Source organism: Pararge aegeria, chromosome Z (genome assembly GCF_905163445.1).
Source record: "Pararge aegeria chromosome Z, ilParAegt1.1, whole genome shotgun sequence".
NCBI lineage: Eukaryota > Metazoa > Arthropoda > Insecta > Lepidoptera > Nymphalidae > Pararge > Pararge aegeria.
The window spans coordinates 5670756-5696167 of NC_053208.1; the positions used below are offsets into that span (position 1 = coordinate 5670756).

The 25412-nt window shown below is 38.2% G+C and overlaps 1 protein-coding gene across 2 annotated transcripts in view; it reads left to right on the plus strand.

The window, feature by feature from the left end:
- LOC120636661 (dystrophin-like protein 1) overlaps nt 1-25412 on the plus strand; it is a 274699-nt gene that overhangs the window by 179510 nt on the left and 69777 nt on the right. Inside the window, exon 5 of one of the 2 annotated variants that reach the window (XM_039908223.1) lies at nt 6268-6450. In XM_039908223.1, coding sequence (XP_039764157.1) covers nt 6268-6450 — 183 coding nt within the window. Of the gene's footprint in view, nt 1-6267; nt 6451-22443; nt 23074-25412 lie in introns of those variants that run through there. The other variant, XM_039908224.1, reaches the window with a different exon arrangement.

The following is a 25412-nucleotide window of genomic DNA, read 5'->3' on the forward strand; positions in this document are numbered from 1 at the left end:
ATCTGTTTGTCCATCTATCGGAGCCCTATAATTTTTGAATTAACGAACGTGATAACTTCATCACTAATCCTATTCATATCTAGTACTTTCCTCATTATCTTAACTAAACGTCAAAGGAGCCAAATGAGTAAATAGTTTTTTCTATAGATATGAGGTAGGTTGGTATTCCACCAATCCGCACTGGGCCAGCAAGACAACTTTTTTTTTTCGTGGGTAAATCCTCATGCATACCACCGCGCCACGGGAAGGCACGGTGATTATGTCGAACTCGTAACGCCTAAAACCCCATGGCGTTCCAACCAGTCGCCCGCGCCTGGTGGCTGGGCCACGGGAACGCGTTCGCACACATCCGCGACAGCGTGCAGTAGGTATAAAGTAGGTATAGTACATAATACACAAATCGTAATGATATATTTTATCATTAGGTATTTAAAATGGCATTAACTAGCAGCTGATACCCGCGACCTCGTTCGCGTGGATTAAAATTTTTTTATTTCCGTGGGAACTCTCTTTTTTTGTAGATTAAATGTAGCCTATGTGCTACTCCAGACTACTATCTATATCTGTAACAAAGTACATGTCTTTTTCCATGGTATAGGTGACATGCATACCAAATTTTAAAGCTGTCTGCCCGCGGCTTAGCTCGTAAACAATTTTCGATTTTCCCTCGGGAACTCCTTAAGGAATCAGGATATAAGGTACCCTATGTTCTTTTCCATGTCTAAGGCTACATGCATGCCAAATTTCATCCAAATCCGTTCAGCCGTATTTGCGTGATTGAGTAACAAATATCCAAATATCAAACATCAACACATGCAAATATCAAATGTAGCGCCATCTAGTTATGTAATGTGGAGACCGCTACAGTTTACATAACTAGATGGCGCTACATCAAACAACAACACTTACATATTTATAATATTAGTAGGATTATAAATACATGTAATATAAAATGCTCAAAACATACTTGGTACAAAATATAAAAAAATTACTAAATACGTAGGTATAATTAATGTGTAGATACTGTATCGATTTAGCCAACGTATTAACCAAAGTAGACCACAACAATTAAATTAATAATTAGGCTCCATGAAATGCAAATGAGTTATTATTAAACCATTTCGCGCTTTCACAACATCAAAGCTCATGGGAAAGCTCTTAATTGCTTTATAGATGTATTGGTTTACCTCGTTTGTGGGCATGTACAGTATCAAAACGGTTCCATTTGGGTTGAGCCAATTTTATTAGCTTTTTTTTCTATGACGATATTGTCAATAGCCATTCTCACTCTGAGTAGAACACGTTTACGTCCGTTTTCAGCATTCGACTGTACCTAATCTGTTGATAAGATGCTTAGCAAAGTTTTCATTTGTTAAAAAACGTAGGTAGGTATGGACATTTTTTGACATTAACAGCGTTGCTAAGTTATAAATCTACTAGCTGTTGCCCGCGACTTCGTCTGCGATTTTATTTAGATTTTTGATGTGGCATTCAATTTAATTGTATAATATTGTATTTAGTAGTAGTAGTAGTATTCAGTATCGTTAAGCCTTAAATGAGGGGTTTTCTGCTGTCCGCTGAGGAGTTCTGTCCTCTATCTCCAACCACATTCATCAGATCTACACAAAGATTGGGCAAAATTAAACACATATTACAATTACTATGGTAAAAAATAATTATTTAAACGGTTATAATTTGTCGGAGTTATGGAGTAAAATCGTCAAACACTCATCCCCTCTCACAAAGGAACAGAGCTTAATGTCGGGATAAAAAGTATCCTATATTACTTCTAACACTTCCTAGGATATGTGTACAAAGTTTCATGAGGATCGGTTTAGTAGTTTTTAACTTACATTGACATTTATAAAATTAGTAAGGATTTTTATCTATCATTTATTATTTTTATTTTTTTTTTTTTAAATTATTAACAATGCTTAAGAATAAATTAAAAAACACTATTAAAAAATTATAAAAAAAAAACTTCCACCCTCCGCTTGCGGGGCTTTTGAATGCCCAAGCAACCGGTGGTCCAGAGTGAGAAACCTCCTCACAATACGCGCCGTTTCAAGGACTACTGCCTTCTGTATCCGACCCTTGATCCAACAACCAAGCGAAAGCTTCTTGAGATGTTGGTCGAAGCTTTTCGCGAGAAGAGCATTGACTGAAACGACGATCGGAACAACAACGGTCGACTCAACACTCCACATGGCGGTAATCTCGTGAGCAAGGTCCAAGTATTTAGATACTTTTTCCTTTTCAGCTTTCACCAGATTATCGTCATCTGGAATAGTTATGTCAACAATTATTGCACGGCGCACTGATCGATCGACTAGCACTATATCAGGTCTATTAGCTGTAATATACCTGTCAGTGATAATCGTTCGATCCCAGTAGAGCAATGCACTGCTATTTTCAAGAACTGACGCCGGGTCGTACCTATAGTAAGGCATCTCAAAATCGATAAGGCCAAACCGAAGAGCAAGTTGTTGATGAACTATCCTGGCTACTTGATTATGTCTGTGCAAGTATTCGCCGTTAGCAAGATGAGAACACCCGGAAACTATATGCCTGAGGGACTCCCCAGGACGATGACACGCTCGACATATGTCTAGAGTGCCATCTTTCATAATGTGTTTCCGGTAGTTTCTCGTCTTGATGACTTCGTCCATAATTGCACAGACAAAACCCTCGGTTTCCCCAAATAGGTCACCGAACTGTAACCAGGATACAGATGCGATTTGATCTACATCTGGTCCCGACAGGGCCTTGTAGAATCTGCCATGCAACTCCTTACTCTTCCATACCGCCACACGATCTGAGTTGCTAAGTACTTTTGGCTTGCGCCAGTTCTCTTTGCCAAGGAATAGTGGAGTAAGACCCTTATCTACTGCAACGACATCCTTACACATACCCATATTCATTCTAAGAAAATGATCTCTAAGATTGCACACCTCACGATTATGAAGGTTCTTGGCATTCAGAAGACCACGTCCTCCACACTTGCGTGGGATGTACAACCTCATTACAGAGGAACGTGGGTGATGCATACGGTAAGCCGTCAACAGTTTGCGAACTTTACAGTCCAGGGTGTCCAGTTCAGTTTGAGTCCACTTTAGAATGCCAAAAGTGTATATGAGTAAGGGCATGACCCAGCTATTAAAGGCACGCACCTTATTACCACCTGATAAAAGACTCTTTAGTACTTTTTTCAGGCGGCTAAAGAAGCGTTCCTGCACTACCTGTTTCATGTGCCCTACCTCAATACCAAGTGCTTCCAAGATATTTATAGGTCTCCCCTTCACGAAGTGATTTGAGAATAATAGTTTCTGAAAGAACTATATTCTCAGAGCTCACAACCCTACCTCGCTCTACAATGATTACCGCACACTTGTCTACACCAAATTCCATCCCTATGTCATTGCTAAAGGTCTGAGTTATCTTTAACAATGCCATAAGGTCTGATCGTTTTGATGCATACAGCTTGAGGTCATCCATATACAGTAAGTGAGATATGAGCTCACCACCCCTGCGAAGGCGAAATCCTAGTCCTGAGTCCATCAGCAAGTTACTGAGAGGATTAAGGGCTAGGCAAAACCATAGAAGACTCAAACTATCGCCCTGGAAAATACCCTGCTTAATTCCAATCGGTTCAATCGATTCAGAGTTCTCAACAGCTCCTGGGTGACGAAGGACTGTCATCCACTGCCTCATGCATGACTCAAGAAAAGAGCATAGAGTTGCATCGATTTTATACAACCGAATGACTTCCATGAGCCACGAATGAGGCACCGAATCATAGGCCTTCTTGTAATCAATCCAAGCAGCCGTCAGGTTTTTTCTGTTTCGCCGAACCTGCTGGCAAATAGCAGGATCAATGATGAGGAGTTCCTTTGTACCACGAGACCGGGACCTACATGCATTCTGAGTATTGGCCAAAATATTATTTGCATTGATATGCGTCGTTATTTTTGATGTCAAAATGGATGTAAGTAGCTAATAGATGGTGGGTAATCATGTAATCGGTCGGTAGTTTTTAGGGTCCGTGGTATTTCCGGATTTGTGTAGTAGGAACGTGACACCAGTTGTCATAAATGTCGGTAACGACTTAGTGTCAATGGCATTTTGAAATTGCGCTGCCAAGACAAAATGCGCACTACGGAACCATTTTAGCCAGAAGTTGTGCAATCCGTCCGGACCTGGACAGTTCCAGTTTGATGCCAGTCGAATTGCACAACTTAAGTTATCCGCCGTAATAGTAATTGGAATCATTGGTTCCACCGCTGCACATTTTTCCCTGACAACGTTCATCCAAATACCATTAGTGTGACATATAGGGGCCGACCAGATACTACGCCAGAAGTCTGACATAGCATCGGAAGTCGGTGGTTCCCCATCTGACACACTAGCACCAGATCGTTCCCAGTTCCTATACACTTTCCGTTGGTCTCTTTGAAAAATACGATTCTGATGGTATCGGTCATAACGCTCTTTGTATCGCCTGATACGTTGTGCCCATGCATAAACTTTCTGCTTCAGGAAGTCAATCTGCTTATTGTAAGGATTATTATTATAAATTATAAATTATAATTATTTGCGCATAGATTGAATATAGAAAATGGGCATAACCCGTCCATACCCTTCATTAAAACTAAAATGTAGTAGTACTAAATAAGTCGTCTCGGAGTTTCGAAAACTGCAATAATTAATTTATTACTACATAATAAAAAAAAAACCTACAAACATTGTATTGAGTATTTACCCACAGAAATACTTCACATCGGATATATTGAAGGAACTAGTGATCTAAGACGATACCAAGTCTTGTATCACAAGGAGCAAATACTATATTGGAAAACAGTAAGATGGATGGATGGATACAACCGTGCAAGAAACTCTTGAAATGTACAGAAATTTAAAATTGGAAAACTTGTATAGTTCAGAATTTCTTTCACCGGGAGTATAACAGAGTTTTCTCATTATGTACCGATCCGATACGACTTCAGCGCATATCAATGTGCTCGAGAAACAAGGCTAAGTTTCTGTTGCGAGCTTTACATAATTTTGAAATTCGCAAATAGGATGTCGTAAAGAAACATGTGTTCTTTTGCGGAAGAAAATGGTGCCATTTCGGGAGGAATTATACAAATCTCTTGAAATATGGATAGTAAGTATATGGCCTGCCATTGTAGCTTTGGACCTGGTGGATTGTGTCCGAGTGTTCCGAAATAAAAATAAAAATAATAATAAATAAATATACTACGACAATACACACATCGCCATCTAGCCCCAAAGTAAGCGTAGCTTGCACATATAAACACCCAGTCAGTGAAAAACATTCATGCGGGTCACTAGAAAGCTAGATATGATAATATGATAACTATCTTATGAGTACCATTAACTTATTTGCAAAATTTATAATTGAGGAATTATTTTCTGTGGTGTGATCTGGTTTTGTGGGAGACCGCGACTGCAACTAGGTTTTTATTTTATTTTTATGTTTTTAATTTTTTCTAGCTATTGCCTACGTTTTTCGTTCGTTTTTTACTGCGATGCTTGCCATGGTTTTAATGCATCGATACGAATATGCCCCCTTTACTGTAGCTACATGTTCCACTGAGTTATAATTCGGCCATATGTTTTTTTAAATTCTTTTTTTTCACGGCAAGTTAGCGCTTGACTGCAATCTCAGCTGGTGGTAAGTTATTATGCAGTTTAAGATGGTAGCGGGCTAGCCTGTTAGGGTAGTCATACTCCTAATCGATTTCTAGACGACATCGTACCGGTAGGGTATCGTTGTCGGTAGGGTGGTAACTAGCCACGGCTAAAGCTTCCCACCAGACATGTCTAACAAAATGACAAGAGACAGATGTATCATAAAAAAATACAATATAAATAATCTATACAATATCACTTGCATTAACGGTGTAGGAAAACATCATGAAGAAACCTGCATGCCTGAGAGTTCTCCATAATGACCTCAAAGGCGTTTTAAGTCCACCAATTCACACTGGGCCAGCGTGGCCTCAAAACCCTTCTCATTGTGGGGTGGGAGGGGACTCGTGCCCTCTAGTGGGCCGCTAATTCGTTGATATTGTGATGATAATGATGTTCAGGTGATGTAATATCTGCGCGTGCAATTTTAGTTTCATCCGGAAAAGTTTATTCATATTTTCATAAGGCACCCAAAGTACTTTAAACTTTAAAAAACTTTTTCCATGAGTTACCTACTAGGTATAGCATAACAAAATTTTTTTCCATTTGTTACAGAAGCGCCCGCGATTCTTTAGCCGCAAGAAGAAAACCACTGAATGCATTGAAATAATGAACCATCCGATATATCGCATCTTCTACGTGTCGCACGACAGCTCTGATCTGAAGATATTCTCGTACATCGCAAGAGACGGTGCCACCAACGCTTTTAAGTGTAACGTTTTCAAGAGCAACAAAAAGGTAAGCGTCTAGTAATATAAAAAAAATCCAACTCTATCTTCTACCTTCTTGCTATAATTATAAAAACTCTCAACGTTGAGGCTCTTGCACAAATCGTATGTAACGTACGATACGATACTACCAATATTATTGACTATTCTCTGGTGCCCGTTTTGTTTAGCGCCTCGGATCTTTTGAGTAGTTCAAAACGCTGATAATAGGCTGATCGTTTCGAAGATCAAGTTAAACGTCACAGCTAAAAATAATGGCAATGACATTGACGGATTGTAAGGACCGTGGAGGAATCGAGGTAGGATGATCGGAGGCGAGAATGTCTACTACATACTCGCACTCGCATCGCCGCGCGTTACCTCCTGTAGGTTTAGAAGTTATGTCGGCAATCTCTGTAGAAAAAATACGAGTAACTGGTAGAGATAACTATCTCGTACTGCGCAAAGGTTAACTCTAGGTACTTAAAAGTGCGGATCTGTAGTAGACCAGTAAAATAGTTTGGTAAGTGACTAAGGTAATCTAGCGTAAGCCCGTATTTTATTTAATAAAAAATCCTGAACATAAATATAAAATATACGTACCCCTCTCATAACCTGAAACAAAATTGTACCTTTAGATTTTGCAAACGATTTTACTATTACCTTATTAAGTTAAACTTAATAAGGTCGTAGTAATATCGGTAAATCCAAACATTCCAAGAACCATTTCGTTCACCATTCAGCATAGATATATGTAAGCCAAGATATTCAGAAAATCTATGTAAGGAAAGGTTATTTTTAAAGCCAATCATCTTCCATCTTCCACTAATTATTATTAGAGTAAGTAAAATTAAACAATAATTAATCCTATCATTGAAGACTCAGTCAAAGTTTATTTAGACCCAATCGAGAGCTTTCCCTGTCGAATAAGAAAATAAATCAGGCAAATATTCCAATAAACTTTAAACAAGTTGTACTACTTCGCGAACATACTTGTTTACCAAGATTACGCATTAAGACCCTCTTTCTGTTTATAAAGGTTGAGAAAAACTAAATGAAAATTAGGCACTTATTAGTTACGCGTAGTAAGGATGAAGCAAAATGATCTAGAACTCCCAATTTCAGGCGATCCTAATGGAAAATGGAAAACCATCGCCAGAGAAACACTTCGAAGGTTATACACGTCTTACACAGTACCGCTCCTTGTCTATAAACCTAAGGCGTAGTTGTTAAGCCACATGTGCCGGCAACTAGGCCCTCCTGACTGGAACTCAGCAATGCTGCTTTCTGGCAGAAATAAGGATGGCAGTAGTACATCCCTACACGAGCTCCCTCACAAAAAAATCTACTACTACTGAGCAAATCACATCAACATTAACCTATTGAAGTCCAACTACTAGGCATAGGATAGTAGGTTCTAAATCCTAGGATTCAGACTTTCAGAGCATACACCCACGAATACTAAGAGATTTTAACAGACAAATCTAATACCTAAGAACTACTTAAGAACAAATATAATAGAAGGATTGTAAGTTTAATTCATAACCGGCTCATGGAAATCTCAAATGCACCCTTTTTTGATTTTTTATTCGATGTGAAGTTAGTTTCTAACCTCTAGGGCTAAAACATGCGAGTGGGCTAATTATATCTGCTATTTCTCATCCTATTTTTTAGGAGATAAACAGAAGACATAATTCTTCTGTCTTCTATTCCTGGGCCTATCTCTGAAGTTAGGCCGGAAGCGTCAAGAAAGAAAGCCAATTATACGGTGGCACTTACCTAAGCCCTACAGAAAGAAGTATGAAAGTTTAGTAAACTCATACCCCTCATCCTTTATAACGCGGCTACGGCAGGATGGTACGTGCGGGCAGTACCTAATCGAGTGGGTATACATAGGTATGCTAAGCCACCGCTTTAACCCCGGGCGCTTATAACCTTCCGTTAAGGAATGTCTTTCCGTTAAAAAAATTCAGTACCAGCCCGGTGTTAGGAAATCAGTGGTGTCCACACGCATAGCATTTAGATCCGTCAGTTACAATTATTACTTAACAATTATTCATTGTAAAGTAAACATCTCCTGAGGATGCTCCGGTTTCGGAGCGGAACGTGCGTAGAGAGTACATTGCCGAGGATCTGTTTGGTGTGGAGTATACGGATTGAAGTGATTATAAATTACACCATACAGATTCTCCTGCTGTTGGCGGAGTGTAGCAAATTAGGCTTCATTTTCATAATACCGTCAGTTACAGCTATTATTAATATGTAGTAGGCCTGCTATACTGCTATTGTGCATCGTGATGGGCCTAACAGAGGTTGCCCACGTGATGATGATATGGCTGTCTCAGTATTTGTGATACAATAAATATTATCTGATATCTATAAAGTGAACTTCGGCTTTGCTCAATCTTTGCTAACGTCGGACTTTGTTAAGCTTAGTGTAATGCTATGATGGAGTACCTTAACCTGACCTAACCACTACATTCCTAGCACAGTGTTTCCCGGATTGTATCACCGGCAGGGGCAATTTATTTATAGGATTTTAGTCTGGTCTGATGCGTGTGATTTAGCGTTCCGATGCCCGCGTAGAAATCTATTAGTGCTATATGTTTAATATAAATGTCTTACTTCTAACAGCTTAGCCTTGCACCATCTTAGACTCATCATCTGTGTAATGAACCAGGTGAGATTGCAATAAAAGGGCTAAAATTAACAGGGACACTTTTACAAGCTCGTTTCGAATTGTTCTGTGTATCTAGATTGTTTTATGTCAATGTCGTCCAATCTCATTTCTTCTAACTCACAAATTACCTACTTTCTTCGCTAGTAAAACATTTTATTCGGATAATAAACTGATTTGTGTTTATCTTTACTTTATTTTAAGGCCGTTAACTCCGTAGCTTTCTTCGCATAGTTGGTACAAGACATTTTTATAAGTGACAGGTTTATAAGAAAATAAATGCTTAAACGTAACTCTTCTGTTTCTCTGCTAGACATTTCTGTGCAGAATTTTCCAAGAAGTTTGGTTAGATAGAGGTTTTTCTTTTATATTTATATTATAAGTGACAGGCAGTGGCGTGCACTGGGTTTCCGACCAGGGTATGCATAAAGCAGGTGCTTGGCATGTAATGGCAAAAGTCCCCTCCAATACGAGTTATATTAAAATTTGGGTATGCAGTGCTTTTGCGCATGTATGAAGTGCACGCCACTGGTGACAGGCTAAGTAGATGGCCACCTGTTTGTTTGTATAGACTCATCGCCTATTTATAGAGAAACACTACGCAGGGCAAGCAAGGAACACGTGCTGCACTGTGTCTATCAATTTGAGGCGTAAGTGTTAAGCTTCGTGTGCAAGTTACAGCCGCAATCACGCCCCTAAATATGACGAGCTATGTCACAAAAGCTCTACTACTACCTTTTAGGTTACTACACCAGTAAAGCATGCGTCAAACTGTGAGTGCATGCATTAATAAATTCGACGACAAGTCAGTGACTGACTGATAGACAGCAGTCTCCTCTGACGGAATTGTTAATGTTACCTAAATAAAACTATAGCGAGGAAAAAAAAATATTTTAGAGGTCTGTTTGTAAACGATAAGCTCCGAAAGAACTAGACAGATTTTAACCATTTTTCAACAAAAGAAAGCTGAATTATCGCTAAGTAACATAGGCTATAATGTATTTAAAAAAAATTGGAGATCCCTAAGAAAATTGCAATAATGTAACCCAAAGTTGCAAAATTTTGCCTATTATAATGCATAAAAATTTTGTACTACATGATTTAAGTATCTACTCATTATTACCGACAAAAAAATTCGCGATGAAATCTATCTAACTACTCGTATCATAGTTTAGTCTAATTATCAGCTTTGGTGATCTAAAATTTTTTTACACCGGCTGCAGTGACAAAAGTGGGTTACATTATCATCTAGGGTATCATCTAGGGTATTTATAGCAGAAGTCTTCTGCTATAAATACCACCAAACAGTTCTTCGGCAATGTACCCTCTCAGTGGCGTTCCTAGGGTTTTGAATTTGAGCAAGCCCAGTTACCTATAGGACAAACTTAACTCGTCATGATCTCTTTGTCACCATTTTTGTTCTGCTAATCGACAAACAATATCAACAAATCTTTGACAAACACTACGATTAAGGTCAGCACGCGAATAATGATTGGAAATTTCGATTGATAATTGGTTGGATAAAGAAGTTTCAATGCGCTGTTTGGTTGGAGACTTTCGCCGTGGCCATAGTTACCTCATTGGAGATTTAATTTGAATATAACTGTTTTAACTTTAACAGGTTAGCCCTTTACCATCTTAGATGATGATCAAGCAAGACCACATACATCAGACACTTACCATAAGGTGAGATAGCAGTGTAGGAAATAAAAGCTACTTACCAGTGAACATTCAACTTCCAGTCAGTAATAAATGCAATTTGAAATATAATTAACTGAACTGGGCCGAACCAAAAAAAAAATAAAAATTTAGCTAAGTAGGTAAATAATAAATTACCTATACGCATTAAATGTGCTATCCGTCAGTCAGTAAGTGGCCTTAAATTAGTTCTTCCTGTAACAGTTGAGCATATTAACTGGTGCAATAAACCCGTCGGTTGCTGACATAATAAATCTTCCATTTCACTACCGACTTTTATAATCAATCACTGTTGGAGCGTTTTCACATCAACCCATCCGATATCGGGACACGTAAAACATAATATAACATACTAGCCGATACCCGTAACTTCGTTCACTTGAATTAAGGTTTTTATCATTTTTTATTCCTGCGCGCTAGTTAACAATTTTTTATCTCACCACTGAAACTATTCGAGTTTCATACCAATGGTTTACATACCAATCTTTAGAGATTGGTAAAGTATGTCCTTTCCATAGTATAGGTTACCGCGGCTTACTCGTAAACAATTTTCAACTTTCCCTTGGGAACTACTCAAGGAATCGGGATAAAAGGTAGCCTATGTTCTTTTCCATGTCAAAGGCTAAATGCATGCTAAATTTAATCTAAATCTGTTCAGCCATTTTTGCGTGATTGAGTAACAAACATCCACACTTTCACATTTATAATATTATATAATATAAAATATATCTAGAAGAAATCTGTAGGATATACATTTATGGAAAAGGCGCTTCGTTCTTAGATGATATTTTTAACCAACGACATAACTTCTTAGTGCTTGCAAAATGGATTATTTTGCAAGCACTAAGAATTTATGTCGATTGCAGTAGCTTATAGCGGCTACTATAATCTCACCTGGTGGTAAGTGATGCAGTCTAAGATGGTAGCGGGCTAGCCTGTTAGGGAGTATGGTAGTCATATCCCCAATCGGTTTCTACATGACATCGCACCGGAACACAAGCTACGATTACTTTGGGGTTAGATCGCGAAGTGTGTATTGCCGTAGTATATTTATTTATCCATAGTGGTATTTACTTTGGTTTTTCTACGGATTTTTGGTTTGTGATATCTGATTCTATCACGCAGATATATTCTGAGCATAGTTCTCTCCGTCGCCCGCTGATTAACTGTAAACCATGGCTTGGTCATGTGTCAAATCACCAATATTCATCATCATCATAATATCAACCGATAGACGTCCACAGCTGGACATAGGTGTTTTGTAGGGTGTTCCAAATTCCACGGTTCTGAGCCGCTTGGATCCAGCGGCTACCTGCGACGCGCTTAATGTCGTCTGTCCACCTCGTTGTGGTCGACCAACGCTGCGCTTACCAGTTTGGGGCTGCCATTCCAGCACCTGGGGACCACAGCGTCCATCATTTCTCCGAACTATGTGCCCGGCCTATTGCCACTTCAGCTTCGTGACTCGTTGAGCTATGTCGGTAACTCTGGTTCTTCTACGAATCTCCACATTTCTGATTTGATCGCGTAGAGATACTCCGAGCATAGCTCTCTCCATCGCCCTCTGAGTGACTCTGAGCCTTCTTATGAGGCGCATAGTTAACGACCATGTTTCAGAACCATAGGTCACTGGCAACACGCACTGTTCGAAGACTTTCGTCTTCAGGCACTGAGGGATTCTTGACGAAAAGATGTCACGAAGTTTCCCGAACGCTGCCCATCCGAGTTGGATTCGGCGGTTCACCTTCTTCTTGAAATTGGACCTACCTAACTGGATCGTGTGTCCTAGGTACACGTATTCGTCGAAAATTTCCAGTGCAGTCAAATCACCAATATTAGCCGTAGGAAATTAAACACTTCGCTAGTATAAATTATGTGGGGTATACTACGGTTGTCTGTAAGGGGCCGGCACGGCGCCAAAGTGTGCAAGGGGCCTTATAATAATAAACCCACTGAAGCTTTGGAAATGGAAACACAGCTCCCATCTTTGTGTTGATTACAGTTGAAACATCTCAACAGAAATCAGGTTCTTTAATTAAATTCTTAATCAAATTTCTCAAAGCGCTACGCCGGTTCAATAACGTTTAGCAATTACGAAATTTCATTCGGAACAGTAGTACTTAATAATATTACAATACTTATTAAGCACTAGTTGTAACAGGCTACGTAGAATTGAATAGACTTGAAAAACTTTATTGCAGCACAACACAATAGGAAATATACAAGCAAAACGGTAATAGTACTTAGTGCTAGGGTGCAAAGGCGGCCTTATCACTAAAAGTGATCTTTTAAAGGCAACTTTAGCGTACGAAGCCGATAAAAAAGTGGAAAATTGATGGTGCAAAAAGTATGTTAGAAAAAAAAAAACTATTCTTCAATATTAGTCGTGTACACGAATTCTGTATGTTTTTTTTTAATTCCGTGCGTCTAGGCTATCACGTCATCAACTATCAACCCATTACCGACAACCTACAGTTTATAGGTCTCCTCTACAGCAATTAGAAGGGATTGGGCCCAGTCGCGTGCATAGAGGGTATGAACAGGGTATACAGATGATATAAAATCGCCAGTACGAGTTGTAAATACTCAAGGGCACGCTTTCTATAACTCTTACAGTGCATATCCTTAAGTCTTTTATAAATCTTACTGGAGATTTTCTTCATTTTATATCATCTGCATACCCTGTGCATACCCTCTGCTTGGCTGCTGCATGCACTCCACTGCTTCGGCCGTAGTTCACCACGCCGCCCCAGTGCGTATTGGTAGAATCCACACGCCTTTGAGAACGTTATGGAGAACTCCCAGGCATGCAGTTTTCTTCACGATCTTTTCCTTCACCGTTGAAACAAGTGAAATTGAATTGCTTAAAACGTAATTTACAGTAAAGGTTAACTCATAATAATTCTAGTTGGTAAACCAAACTCGAACAGAATCACAGAAGTCTACAACATAAACGCCTGTGTGTGACAGCTTTTCAGAAAATAAGATTGAGCGAAGGCATTCTCTTGATAATCATATTTTACGCTTTGCGCGCCCCTCGGTGTTGTTCGGCAAAAAAAGGTAATAAATAAATAAATAAATATACTACGACAATACACACATCGCCATCTAGCCCCAAAGTAAGCGTAGCTTGTGTTATGGGTACTGAGACAGCCGATGAATATTTTTTTTTTTTATGAATATAATACACATACAGATAATAAATAGTTGTTGTAAGCTGAAAATGTATACTTCTGCGAAATTCCAGTCGTTACTAAAGCATTTCAATCTTTATTTCTATCGTATGTCTTTATAATTTTTATACAACTGTCCCATTTAATTTATCTCTACTAATATTATAAATATCAATGTAAGTTTGTTTGTTACGCTTTCACGCAAAAACTGTTTAACCGATCCTCATGAAACTTTGTACACATTTTCTTGTATTAGAAGTAACATACGATACTTTTTATCCCGACATTAAGAGATAGAGGACCCCTCATTTAAGGCTTAGCGATACATAATTGCTGCCACATTTATGAGGACTTCAGTGCTAGGACATAATTTTTTTTTAAATTTAAATCAAAGTAAAGTCACAGTATATAGGTATGTATGTATGTTTAGTAACTATATACTTATAGATTCACATGTATCTTTCAATCACTCCGAGTGACAGTTTCTAACTTCGACATTTGTTTTTTTCTAATTATATAGGTACTTGTTTTTTAAAAGTATATAACTGTTGTTACTGGTTTTAAGCTAACGTTTCCTTCGAAGCCCACTGCTGGGTACATGTCTCTATCACCTTCCGGAGTTTTTTCCATAAATAAAAAAATATCAAATAAAATCATCCGTGACCTCTATTAATATTAACCCCGGTAGTTTTTGGCCGCATATAAATCAGCCGCACTATGCTAGCAACGGTGGTGCGGCTGCTATGCCGCACACAAGCTGTTGCCGCACGACACAAGCTACAGAACTGGTATAAACATAATTTATAGCAGTGCGTATAAATTGCAGTATTTTTATGAAAACAGAAATATTACAGAGATTCAAATATTAAAGTATAAACATAGTTAAAAATTCTCGTCGCTTGTTAAATTAAATCGTCTATTCGGATATCTCCCGGAATTATGTGATATATCACGTAGCGAAAACACGTGAATTCCACGCGACATTTCCAGGTAACCCACAGAAATATACTTACTAGAATAATTTATGAAAATAATAAAGCAGCTTAAAAATAGAGGAATATTTTTGGCGTAACACCACGCGCTTCGGATAGAAAGATTTTTACGTATTTACGAACATTCACGTAGTTGGGACGTTGTTGTATACACAAGATTAGGTATATACTAGTTTGCGAGGTTAATTCCTCGGGTTGGAAGGAGCACCATGTGGTCCCGGTTAGCCTTCGGCGTTTGTAGGGACATTTTAGTATGTCCCAGAGAAGAGCCTGCAATGGCGGGCGTGCCGCTAGCTGTGTCGCGGATGTGTGCCACCAGGCGACTGGAAGGAACACCGTGGGGTTTTAGTCGGTACGAGTCCGACATAATCGCCGTGCCTCCCCGTGGCGCGGTGGTATCGATGTGGATTCGGAAGAAACGGTCATAAATTAGTTATATCTGCATATCGTCTGTGAAAGGTGCAGAACTCCTTTGTGGGGTTGAGTATACGCTTTTACAACATGATTCCTAGGGAAATTATTGACCTAGCAATGCATACATTTAAAAAATGTGTAAAAACGCATCTAGTACAACGAGGTTACTATACATTTGATGAATTCCTCAATGACAAGGTAGAATGGAAGCAGCCAGCCTCGCTCTCATCTCCCGCAAGATAGCAAAACGATTGTAAATGTTGATGTTGGAAAAGAGCAACTACTGAGTTTCTTGCCGGCTCTTCTCGGTAGAATCTGCTTTCCGAACCGGTGGTAGGGTCACACAAACATACATACTTGACGTTTCAAAAGTGCTTATAAAGCAGGCCTACTTGAAATAAATGAATTTGAATTTGATTTTGAATTTGAATTTGAATTTGATTACCCCAAGTGAAAAAAAATAAAAATTATTATAGTTAATGTTTATAAACAGGATTCTAGGACACTCATAAAAATAATGACCAATACACACCCAATACAAGATTTAGATAATTAATTATAAACTAGCTTCTGCCCGCGACTTCGTCTGCGTAGACATTATGGAGAACATTATGGAGAACTCTCAGGCATGCAGGTTTCCTGACGATAGTTTTTCTTTACCGTTGAAGCAAGTGATATTTTAATTGCCTAAAACGCACAAAAGTAAGAAAAGCTAGAGGTGGGTGCTGGGATTCCAACTCGGCCCCCTCGAAAGTGAAGTCGAGCTCCTATCCAATGCGCTACTTAAATGGGCAATTTACAGCGCCTATTGGGATTTTCTATCAAGAAATGTTTAGTACCGTCCTGGAGTTTTGTAATTGGCGACCAGTCCCTCGGAGAGCACGATAAGCTGTCGGCGCTGCGTCTTATCTCTTTCCAGTTGTGTCAGATCTCATGGGAATTTGAGAGAGAGGGAACAGAGAGTGCACCAGTATTTGCGAACAAATTTGTTAACTCCTGCGTAATTGGAAAATGAGACGTGCTCGCTTACAGTATGGGTCTCATAAATAGACTCAGAGACTGGCGAGTGGGTCAGCTAAGTCAGGAGTATCTCTACGTGATCAAATCAGAAATAAGGATATCCATAGCAGAACTCGAGTTACCAACATAGCTCAACGAATCACGAAAAATAAGTGGCAATGGGCGGGGCACATACCTGCGAGAATCTCAAGGTCCTGGCCCCACAACGGTAAACACAGAGTTGGTCAGCCCACAATGAGGTGGACAGACGACATTAACCGTGTAGCTGGGAGCCGCTGAAAGCGGCCCAGGAACGTGGATTTTGGAACTCGCTCCAAAATCCTAAGCACGTCAATTGGTTCAAATGTGATGATTTATTGAAACTATACATTCAATGAATTTTTGAAGCGAAGGTGGCTGTTTCCAAGATAGATTGGAAGCAGCCACCTTCGCTCTCATATCCCGTAAGATAGAAAAATGATTATAATTGTTGATGTTGGAAAAGAGCAACTACTGAGTTTCTTGCCGGCTTTTCTCGGTAGAATCTGCTTTCCGAACCGGTGGTAAAGTCACTACAAACATACATACTTGACTTTCCAAAAGTGCTTATAAAGTAGGCCTGCTTGAAATAAATGAATTTTGTTTTTTTTTTGAATTCTTTGAATATAACATTTTGGAGTACCGTAACCGAAATCGGTCTGGGAAACGGTTCTTCATAGAATGGATCAGTATGGATTTATATGGATACCTATTTTTTTATCGTTATAGGTATATTTATTTAGTAGTCGTGCGGAGGGTAATAAAGTGCGATCAAAGGCACACACGACGAGCCCGATTTAAATTGTTCAATATCTAAATACCACCTGCTTATGTGTCTCTGAATGAAACGCTGGTTTTTTATTGAACGTAAATAAAGTTTTGTACACAAATTCTTGGAAAATCGCTTGTTGTTACGACTTTAGGCTGGCTTTGAAGCGAAATATGATAAGGAAGACCAGTCTTCAGTCTATTTCCATATGGCATAAAGCTGCGGGTCCATATTTACCAACTATCACCATAGTTTCATGACACTGAACGTCTCTCGGTGAGCGATGGAGAGTCATAGAGCTCAGTAGTAATACCAGAATAATAATGCGGTGGCCATAAACAGAGTATTTTTACTCTTAGGATTATTAAACCTTGTGGTATGAAGTTGGTGGAATTAGTAAACTGTCACCGGAAAATGCCCAATCTGTTACCCGTATTCTTCAACCGCGTTTATTACATTTACGTTGCGTGGAAAATGTTTCTTTTTCCTGAAATAAAAAGTATCAAGTAAGTCTATGCCAAATATAAATTAGATTGGTTTAAACCTGATGTTAAGTGATAACCGCCGCCCATAAACATCTGCAGCACCAGAGGAGCCACTGATGCGGCCGGCTTTTAAGGAATTTCTTTATCCGCCCCTTGAATAACCCTAGGTTGTATTTTCGAGGAAACATCACAGATGGGAGATTGTTCCACAATTTGCAAGTGCGCGGTAAAAATGATCTGGTATTTCGAACAGCAGAAGAATACCAGGCATCCAGATGATGAGGGTGGAATTTATTTCTACGGCGTGAGGTGCGTTGGTTAGGTTTCTAAGTTAGGGCTTGAGAGAAGGAAAAACAAACAAACACATTTTCGCTTTTATATAAATATTAGTTACGATAAATAAACTACATAGAGTTGAAAAACATGAGGCTAGAGCAAGTTTTACAATATTATATTGTTAAAGTATACGCGGGAGAGATATTCGTAATTACTGTTTGAAACGAATCCAAGACCTACTTACCAATAGAAAATATCTGAAACACTACCTTCTTGACGCAGTGGTGAACTGTGGCTTTATGATTGGAGATTCCGGGTTCGATCTACAAGTAGTTAGGGTAGTTCCTACTTTATCTCTGGTCTGGTATAGTGGAGCAGTGTTGTGCTTATAGGGTAGGTATGCACAGGGTATGCAGATGATATAAAATGAAGAAAAACTGTAGTACGAGTTATAAAAAACTTAAGGATACGCATTGTAAGAGTTATAAAAAGTAACCCTTAAGTATTGTATATGTAATGTATATAATTAGCACAATTTAAGTATTGCACTATCCCGTTTTCTCTAATATGTTTCTTCAACCAAAGGTTGTCTGGTGGAGATCGCTTCAAGCGATAAGGCCGCCTTTGTGCATATGTATATTATCGTTTTTTTTTGTTAACCTGGTTTTATATTTGTATGTGCAATAAAGACTTTTTCTTCTTCTTCTTCTTCTTATTTATAGCTCGTACTGGCGATTTTCTTCGTTTTATATCATTTGTATACCCTGTGCATACCCTCTATGTACGCCACTGAGTTGAAGGCTTCAGCCGTTGCTAGCTACTACCCTACAAACAAAGCGATGTAGTGTTCCGCTACGATGTCATGCAGATTCCGATTAGGCCTAGACTTGTATATATCTGCCATATACAGTTTAGCTCGTTACCATAACTAACCATCAGATGGGATTTCTAGGGCTAACTACTGAGATGGATAAAGAAAAACTAAACAGAAGAAGATATTTTTATTCTTAATTAGTTAAATCCTACAGGATGTCTATTGCATCATGTTATATAATCTAGCTTTCGCATTTATGTGTTGCTTTTAATAACTATGCTGTAAGTCGTACCGATTGACTAAACATAACTCATCTCTTATGCAATGTGTAAATTATAGCTCATAATATTTAGAAGGTCGTTATTTTAGTCTATCTAGACTTAGCATGATTACTGTTGATATATATTTACATTAAAATCAATCATCTGTAGGTATTAAAATAACTTTTGTATAATAAATAATGCGCTATGTTATTTTTAGCGCTATCGAAATAAACTCAAAGTCAACACCCTTAGTATAGGTATATCACGCTAACTGTTGTGAGACGCTTTAGAGGATCGAAACACTGTAAATTCTTTTCTGAAACCTCGTTATATTAAAGCTAAACGTCGGATTAAGATTGGATAAACATTGCAAGCATATATACGCAAAAAAGTATAGCACACATTGCTGCAATATGACGAAATGGCGTGTTCTGGACCTTTCTTGCTTGCCGTAATATTATAAGCCGTGATAATGTCATTTACATCATCAAAGCATGGTCGAACCGTCAAGTCTCAGTTTTAGAGACGATCATAAAAGAGCGCACTGTACGCACGTGATTGCATCCTAGTTGGCGAGGTTGTTCGGAAAACTGGCGGAAGACGATGAGCATTCGATATTCATATCACCGAATCATCATATCATATATGATACCATTCGATATCATATATCGAATTCATAGCGTTAAGAGTGTACCGCGTCTAGACAGACGATATACGTACAAAATATTAATTTGTTCCCGGCTGTCATTATTAATTTAACTCGCGCTCCTATAGAAAAGTTGTAAATTTAAGTAGGTACCTATTAAAATATGCAACTTATGATTTTAAGTGTATTATAACCTATAACTTGAAATCATAAGTCGCATTTGGATTTCTAACAATACTAAGGACAGAGTAAAACAGATATCTCTTCTTTGCAGCTTTTCTTTTAGCGTCGCAAAAAGTTTGAACATATAAATAAAGTAAATAGCATAGAATTTACGACTTTAAAACGAGGAAAACTTGATCAATTTGATTCGATACTCTGAATCGAATATACGAATGCGAACATCCCAATTTCATGTTAAGGGTTACTAATTTCTGGTTGGGTCAACTGAAATTATCTTTTCTGAAGATCTGACGTAGCAGGTGTTTGAATCCGACTTAAAAGAAATATTATAATAAAATATTTGGGCATGTATTTTGTAAGTAAGCTTTATCGATGTTCGTGTATTCGCGCATTTTTGTATCAAAAAAACTACACCAGAATTGAGCCTTGAGTGACCAAACCCTCAATTTTTTTTATGTCGTTTTATAAACTAATTTCAATGATTGTTATTTGTTTTATATGTAATCTTCTTAGATGTTTCCTTTACTCGGAGTTGCTCCATTAACATTGGTTGAGTATCTGATGTTCTTCGAAGATGTGGGACCGAATTCCTCAGGGGGTTACAATTAATCATTCTTTAGACTGATCTGATAGAAAAAAATCTATTAAACTGAATAAATATAGTTCCATCCAATATCTCAGATCTAATCAGATTATCACCAAAGTTAAATAGAAAGGAACTTTGGAAAACAAAAAAAAATATCGAAAAGTTTCCAATTTGATAAAGATTTAGCATACATACAATACATATTAAAATAATAAAAAAACTATCGCGTCGTATTGGATAACTAATATAGGTAATACTTTTTTTATCAGCCCATTATTCCGCACGTGGTGGACTTCGGTCTAACTGATTTTGGATTTTCCGAAGGTGATTTTGGACCTGCCAATGCACAAGTTTAAAGAATTTGTTAAAACACATATATTACAGCGAGGTTACGACACAATTGATGAATTTTTTAATGACAAGGTTGCTTGGAAGCATCCGGCTCCGCTTTCAGCTCTCACAAGATATAAAAATGAATGTTAAAATGTAAATTGTTGAGGTTGGAAAAGAGCAACTGCTGAGTTTCTTGCCGGCTTCTCGGTAGAATCTGCCTTCCGAACCGGTGGTAGAATAACTACAAACAGGCAGACTTGACGTTTCAAAAGTGCTTATATTAGGCCTACTTGAAATAAATGAATTTTGAATAACCGCTTCTCAGTGTGCCCTGAAGTGGGCCGGTAACGGGTAGAACAATGATTATTGATTTTATGCAATTTCGAATGATTATTCATTTAATATTTATCATCATATGATGATTATGATGATGATTATTCTGAGTCAACTGATGTTCTCCGCCGGGCATTCTCTCTTATACGTGGCCTCTATTAATTACTAGCGGTCCCTCGCAACTTCGTCCGCGTATAATTCAACCTTTAAAAGATAGACATATGCCGTTCCGGACTTTTCTTTAGAACTTTTAAAGGGGAACAATTTTGTCTTACATGATTTTATTGAAACTTTAACCGTTTAAGCAGCGCACACAGCGAAAACTCTCAAAAGAAAAAGAAAAACCCCAATTTTGAAACATTCTTCATTGGTTCTATCATTCTATGCTTCTATTGGTCTTAGCGTGATCATATATAGCCTATAGCCTTCCTCGATAAATTGGCTATTCAACACTGAAAGAATTTTCCAAATCAGACCAGTAGTTCTTGAGATCGTCGCGTTCAAGTAAACAAACAAGCAAACAGACTCTTCCGCTTTATATAGTAAAAGATTATGACATGTTAGTGATGATAACCGGGACCGACGACTTTAAGTGCTCTCCGAGGCAAAATCAATTTTTCAACCTCCACACTCAACTCTGTCATACAAAAATATTATAAGAAAAACTAAAAAAATTGCTGGTTTTATTAAAAAGAATTACGTTATAAATATTATTATATTTTAGACGTCCTTATTGAAAAATTTAGAATACTTGTTTTATCATCTTGGCACTCTCTTGGCACTTGTATAATGGCGTATGTCTGAGAATCGTATGATTATACCATTATTCCCGAATGCACGCCTGGTCTGAGTCGGTTGGTACACGCGAATGTGTTTATTTGCGGTTCTTGTAGCGACGCACGCGCCGGCCATGCCGCCAGTTCACTATACTCCATACATCAGTCCTCAGTTGTTTCGTGGGAACTGGAGCGACAGACCGCGTCACATACCGATCCCTCCTAACATCGCGAATAACTCGTACCAAAAAAAAACACGTATAAAAGCGACTCATGCTCATCAGCTGTATTTGTTAATTGCGAAAAATATACAAGTTTCGTGCTAATAAATAAGAAATACCATAATTTTCTAAAAAAAGTTCTCCTGAAATGTAAATGCAAAGTGTCGTAATTTTCTTGCGCATCTGTTATCAGAAACACACCGAAGTTCGATAATACTAAGATATTGCTGAGGCTTCTTTCAATTTTTAAAGTGATTTTTAAGCATTTTTAAATAAATTTTAAAGTGGGATATACTTAGCGAAAGCAAAGCTATCTACTGTTGATCCTTGGTCGTAACTTTCATCACATGCGCAACAAAATGTCGAACCCCAAAGATCATGATAATCATCGACGGAACGATTTGAAAAGCTTGCCATCCGAAGTGCTGCTCAAAGCTAGAAGCACTCTCGTATCTCTTGTAAAGTCCAAACAAGAGTCGCAGCGAAAACCATCGAAAGAACCGAAGAAGAAAGAGAGGCTAAAAAGCTCCAAATCAGAACCAGACTTCGATAGAAAAGTTAAACATAGAAGTCGTATAGATGAACCTCGTGACTACGTTATTCCAAGACCGAGACCGTTGTCAGTTGGTGCAATGAAACGTTATGAAGACGAAACCGATTTCCACTGCGCTAACTATAAAGAGCCATCACTATATTCTAAAGAGACAAATTTGCGGAGTCAGTTCAATTCAACTGATGACGTATGTGTGCAGTCACGACTAGTGATTCCAGTAGTGGAAAGACTTGACCAAGAAATTAGTGAGAGGCCGCGAAAGAAACTCTCTTTTCGTGAACCGGAAATCGTAGGCAGTGCGAGTGGTACTTTAGGACGTTCTAGCAAACTCATGGGTGTTAACAGCTTGACTAGAAGGCCTAACAGGCAATCGTTGCGTTCGGAAATACATTCAAGTTTAGATCGTTTGGATTTTGATTTGGAGGTGAGTTCTTATCATTATAGGTATACAACTAATACTAATACAATATTAATTCATATTTTTTATTAATATTTTGATATATATATAAATTTTATTTACAACCGTTCAAACCGTAAAAATATTATTAACAGTTAAGAGAACAGCACACTGCTGTTCGCTTAACTTTAGAATCATAGAATTATTATGTCGTTATTATATTTTAGGACTTATAATTCTTACATAAACTTTTGCGTAAGAGCTTACGCAAGCTAGTTTTGTTTATTTTATTTTATATAATTATTATATCTTATTAAGATAACTGGCATAAGTTTTTTTTTAACAAGTAACAAAATAATTACAAACTAAAATTAATATTTACAATAAATATAAGCCGTCTGACTGTTCACTGATGGGCATGGTATCCAAAATGCTGGCGCTATTGCCCTTTTAAATAGCTAGACTTAGCCGTTGGGCTAAATAAGCGCCAGCTCTTGGGTCACCAGACGTAAGGACTAAAACTGACTACTGGCATAAGTAGGGAATAATAAGAAAATTCGCATAAACCAAACTGCAACACATATTTTTTTTAAATTACTTTCACAAAGCGACTAGAATGTTATCACCATCAGCCTCACATTTGCACAGACATCCTCTTTTATAGAAAGTGAGATTGTTTTAAATCATAAACCCGCCACACTGCAATATGTGTTATCAGACTCTAAACGGTTATAAAGGAAACCTGCATACCTGATAATTGTTGATAATGTTCTCAAAGGCGTACAAAGTCCACCGATACACACTTGGCCAGCGTGTCTACAGCGGCCAAAAGCCTTCTCATACTTCCCGTATCTTGTACCTATCGGGCCACTAAGGGATTGATAATGAAAGGACGGATATTACTTCAATGACGTTATATTTCTTATTTTAGAAGTTATAGGGCTCTTAAGGACGGACAGATGGACGGAAATAGATAAACTCAGAGCTCGCTCTCCTCCGAGTCAAGCGACTTGCCTGATCTGTCAAGTGACAATAAACTTTTGCTTGTTGACAAGTTAATGACTTTTAGCGTTTTGACGAGTAAAAAAATCTAGTTACACGTAATCACGCTGCTTTAAATTACCTTCAAAGACCCTGGAAAAACATACCTACATTTCTAGCTGTGTTTCGCGGCTTACGTATACGTGTCCATTCTTGTAATTTATTATGAAAGCTAAAACGCCGAGCTTCATATATTACGTGAAACAGTATTTTTTGGTTTCATATTCTTTTTCCATGATTTGTATCGTATGATAATAAAAGTGGTGATAGCGCATTGGGCAGGAGCTCGACTTCTCTTTCGGGGCGCCGAGTTCGAATCCCAGAACACACCTCTAACTTTTCTAAGTTATGTGTTTTAAGTAATTAAAATATCACTTGGTTCAACGATGAATGAAACATCGTGAGGAAACCTGCATGCCTGGGAGTTCTACATAATGTTCTCAAAGGAGTGGAGTGTACCAATCTGCACTGGGCCAGCGTGGTGGACTACGGCCTTAACCCCTTCTCATTATGTATATATAATGTATGTATTAAACGTAAGCTTATAAAAAAAATCCTATTATAGTATAAAGGACTACGTAATCTATAAAAAAGCTTGGGTGTAAATTATTGCTCTAACCAGGTTGCTCTTCTAATAATGTAAAATGACATTGTGAGATGGTGATAACAAAAAAAAACACCCGGCTAAGTTTGTTGTGGGCTTCTTTTTAGACCAGGACGCGTTTGGAACCCTCGTAGCTTTAGTTTTTAAGTTTACGAATGTGGTTATCGCCATCATCTCACTACCGTGTAATTCTTATGTACGCATCAAAAGTGCCACCTATGGGCCATGTGATCACCTCATTTCAGATTTTATAACGTAGAGACACTCCTAGCATAGCTCTCTCTATTGCCTACTGAGTGACTCTAAGCCTTCTTATAAAATATAAAATTAACTCCAGAAATTTATTAATTAAATAAATTAATTACTGGCATCCCTGGAAATAAAATATCATACCTGGGATTCGAACCGAGAACCTTTACATCCATGAGTTAAACTGGCTAAACCTAAACAAGAACGATAAGGCAACGACGTATTTTATTTACGATTAACTGATTAGCAGGATGATCTTCTGTTTATTTTGAATGAGAGCTATCGGATGTGCGTCGAGGAAGCGTTCTATAAATCGGTATCATAACTTCATAAGCTACTTTTCCAACGTATTATTTAGGTGCTAGGTATATAGTTTGGCGTCAAGGGCGACGCTTCCGTCGTCGAGTAACATTTATTATTTATGCGGCCTGCAAAGCTACCGGACCGGTGAACCGGCGACTTTTGAACAAGT